Raw genomic sequence first — 2,791 nt, 5'->3', positions numbered from 1 at the left:
TGCAAGTCCAGGCGATTCGTCGCCGGGTCGACGGCGGCGGCATCGAGGAGCAGATCGAGCGCGTCTCGCTCGACGAGCGCCCCGACGGCAATCTTGTCGTGCGGCAAGAGGTTGCCAAGTTGTCCGCTCTCACGGACGCTCTCAGCGCATACACGGCCAACATGACGACCTTGTCGGCCGACCGCAAGGCTGAGGTCGACTTGACTCCGATGTGCCAGATGTTTGCCGACTTTACGGACCAATTCAACGCAGCCGATGCCGTGACGCGAGCGGCTTTGGCGCGTCAGGACGTTGCAGCTCGAGACGTGCGCGCCGAGTTTCTTGATCGCTTGGACGATCTGTCCGGCGAGCTCTTGGCCGCGCGTCGTGCGACAGCGACAACGATTCTCGAGGTGCGTCCACTTTGATTTCATCAATGTCTCATGTACATTTTATAGTCCAAGCGCCATGTCATCCCGACGTCGTTCATCATTTCCGAGCACCGCATCGACCCCGACAATCCCGTGCTTCAAGAGCCGTCGCAGAAGTTCCTGGCCGGCAAAAGCGGCGGGTTTCTCTACATTGTCGACGAGCGAACGGGCTTGCCTGTGCTCACGGACTCCGAGATTTACCCGATGTCGCTCCCGTCGCGTTCCGAGGAGCGCCTCAAACTCATCTGCAGCCTTCTGGTTCCGTGCGAGTACGGCGTCAAGTTCATGAAGGCGGCCAAAACGGTGGCGGACGTGGTGCCAGTGCCTGGTCTTTTACTGGCGGTTCCCATCATGGAGAAAGTGCTCAGTGGCCTCAAGATGGCAGTGAAGGGATTGAGCTTGGCCAAGGAGGCTCTCAGTACGACTTTGGTCGAATTTGTGCGAAAGGGAGACCCCAAAGGCAACTTTCACGGCGTCGTGCAGCACGCGCGCGACGACGGCTCAGTCTTTTGGGCGCGTCCACTCGACGTCCAAGCGACGCCCACCGCCAATGGGACCGCAACGACCAACGAGCCTGCGACCACCAACGACGCTGCGACTACCAACGAGCCCACGGCGCCCGGCCCCAACGACGTTTGAGTTCTTGTTCCCACGAAGCCGCTTTCGGAAATGCTAGTTGGCGTGCATAATCAACTGCTAATGCAATACATGTTTTCATCAAATTTAGTCATTCTGGTGCGGCCTCGCCTGGCGCTCTCGTGGACTAGTGAGCCTCACAAGTCCACGGTTGCGGTGGAGGCAGTAGCGTCAAGCTCCAACTCTGCACTTTGTGGACGATCCACTCGAGCACTTGTACTGTTCTGCACAACAGGAGCATTGGGTTTGCCATGTCGTCCGTTGCAAGTCGCCATATCGTCTGGTTCGGCAGCCAGATGCCATGGACTACTTCTGTGGTGATCCACTCTAATCGCACGCCCCTTTGAAGTCCCGACAAGGCGCGACTAGGCACGTAGAGACGATACACACCCGCCAGTTGGAGAGCACTTCATCCCCAAATAGCAACGAAGCGATTCCCTTTGGTCTATGCGCTTGGCCGTGTGTGTACGGCAAGTGGTGGAGAAGCAGGGTACAAGACCAGAGACCCAAGGACGCACGCAACGGAGCCACGAAGGAGATGAGCTGTAACGCCATTGAGACGATCGAGCAGTACTACGCTCTCGAGCCGGGAGAACCCCCGCGCAACTCGCGGACGACTTTCGGGCCGCGGACGCCGTCAACTCACCTCGCCCCAAACCCCAACCAGCAGCTTCATTGACCGTTGCACCCGGATAAACACGAGCAGTGTACATAATGATACATGTATATATTAGTACTGTAGCCTAATGCAATAATCTAACAAAAATGGAGCGACATGGTCAAGTCGTCCGGCGCTGGACCCCGAACCATGGCCGGGGCACTAAGGGCACCATGAAGAGTACGTCTAGCAAGGCGGTCCATGGCCGCGAGCCACCGGTTGAGGCGACCTGTGGTCACGCGCAAGTCGCACCGGTTGTGGGCTTCGATGCTATCAGGGTGGCATCACGCCGGCGTAAGCAACAGGCTGTGATATCGACCAACCTACACTTCGGGGAGAAGACCACGGACGCCCGTGAGTGCACTGATATGTACTACGGGCACACCACGGACCTTCTACAGTAGTAGCGTACGACGTCAGCGACAAACGTGGAACCGCTATACCTGGGCGAGCGACCCATCAAGCTCCTTGCGAATGCGCTCGATCTCGGCTGCTGCGTTCTCGACAAGGTCCGACTTGTTGGCCACGAGCACAAGCGCACGCGAAATGTTGTACCCATGCCCAGTGTGTGGCACTCGTGAATGTTGGGTATCTACCGCGTCGCGTCGCCTTCGAGCTTGTTGGCGATCAGATGGATCGGCGTCTTGGGGACGACATTGCGCAGCCAGCTACGTTGTTTGAGCATATTGGGCGTCGCATGCAGCAAGACGAAGTACCGAGCAAAGTGCTTGTCAATCTCCGTGATTCCCTCGCGCCCATCGACCAAGAACAAGATCAAGTTGGCTTCATGGAGTGCGCGCTCGGTTTGCGACAATATGCCTTGCTAAGCTAGAGCCACATGAGACCACGGTCCATTGGACACTGCGAAGTCTACCTGCCCGTGGGTGCATCGGCGAGACCGCCCATGTCGATCACATCAAACTCCAGGCCGACCAAGTAGCCCTACATTGCATGAGCAAGACGCAAGAGCTTGTGCGCGTACGATGCCAAAGCGGCGGTCACGCGTCGTGCCCGGCACGTTGTGCACGATGGCCCGGGACTTGGTGAGGCGGTTGAAGAGCGTCGACTTGCCGACGTTGGTGCGCCC

The 2,791-nt window shown here is 58.2% G+C and overlaps 2 protein-coding genes across 2 annotated transcripts; one reads left to right on the top strand and one right to left on the bottom strand.

Annotated features, from left to right (window-relative positions):
• Positions 1-161: 161 nt before the first annotated feature.
• SDRG_01813 (hypothetical protein) lies at positions 162-1,132 on the top strand (the record flags this gene model as incomplete). The annotated part of the gene is made up of 2 exons (XM_008607363.1): positions 162-392; positions 438-1,132. 2 exons carry the CDS (start codon positions 162-164, stop codon positions 1,047-1,049), a joined length of 843 nt encoding a protein of 280 aa, XP_008605585.1. The 3' UTR covers positions 1,050-1,132.
• A 670-nt stretch (positions 1,133-1,802) lies between these two features.
• On the bottom strand, positions 1,803-2,594 carry SDRG_01812 (hypothetical protein; the record flags this gene model as incomplete). Its single annotated transcript, XM_008607362.1, has 6 exons — positions 1,803-1,866; positions 1,921-1,974; positions 2,032-2,099; positions 2,148-2,296; positions 2,377-2,523; positions 2,579-2,594. The coding sequence occupies 6 exons, from the start codon at positions 2,592-2,594 to the stop codon at positions 1,803-1,805; spliced, it is 498 nt and encodes a 165-aa protein (XP_008605584.1).
• Positions 2,595-2,791: the final 197 nt, after the last annotated feature.

The sequence above is a fragment of the Saprolegnia diclina genome (assembly GCF_000281045.1).
Source record: "Saprolegnia diclina VS20 unplaced genomic scaffold supercont1.4, whole genome shotgun sequence".
Taxonomy (NCBI): domain Eukaryota; phylum Oomycota; class Saprolegniomycetes; order Saprolegniales; family Saprolegniaceae; genus Saprolegnia; species Saprolegnia diclina.
Note: the sequence above shows the minus strand (reverse complement) of the source record. Positions and strands in the feature narration are given on the sequence as shown.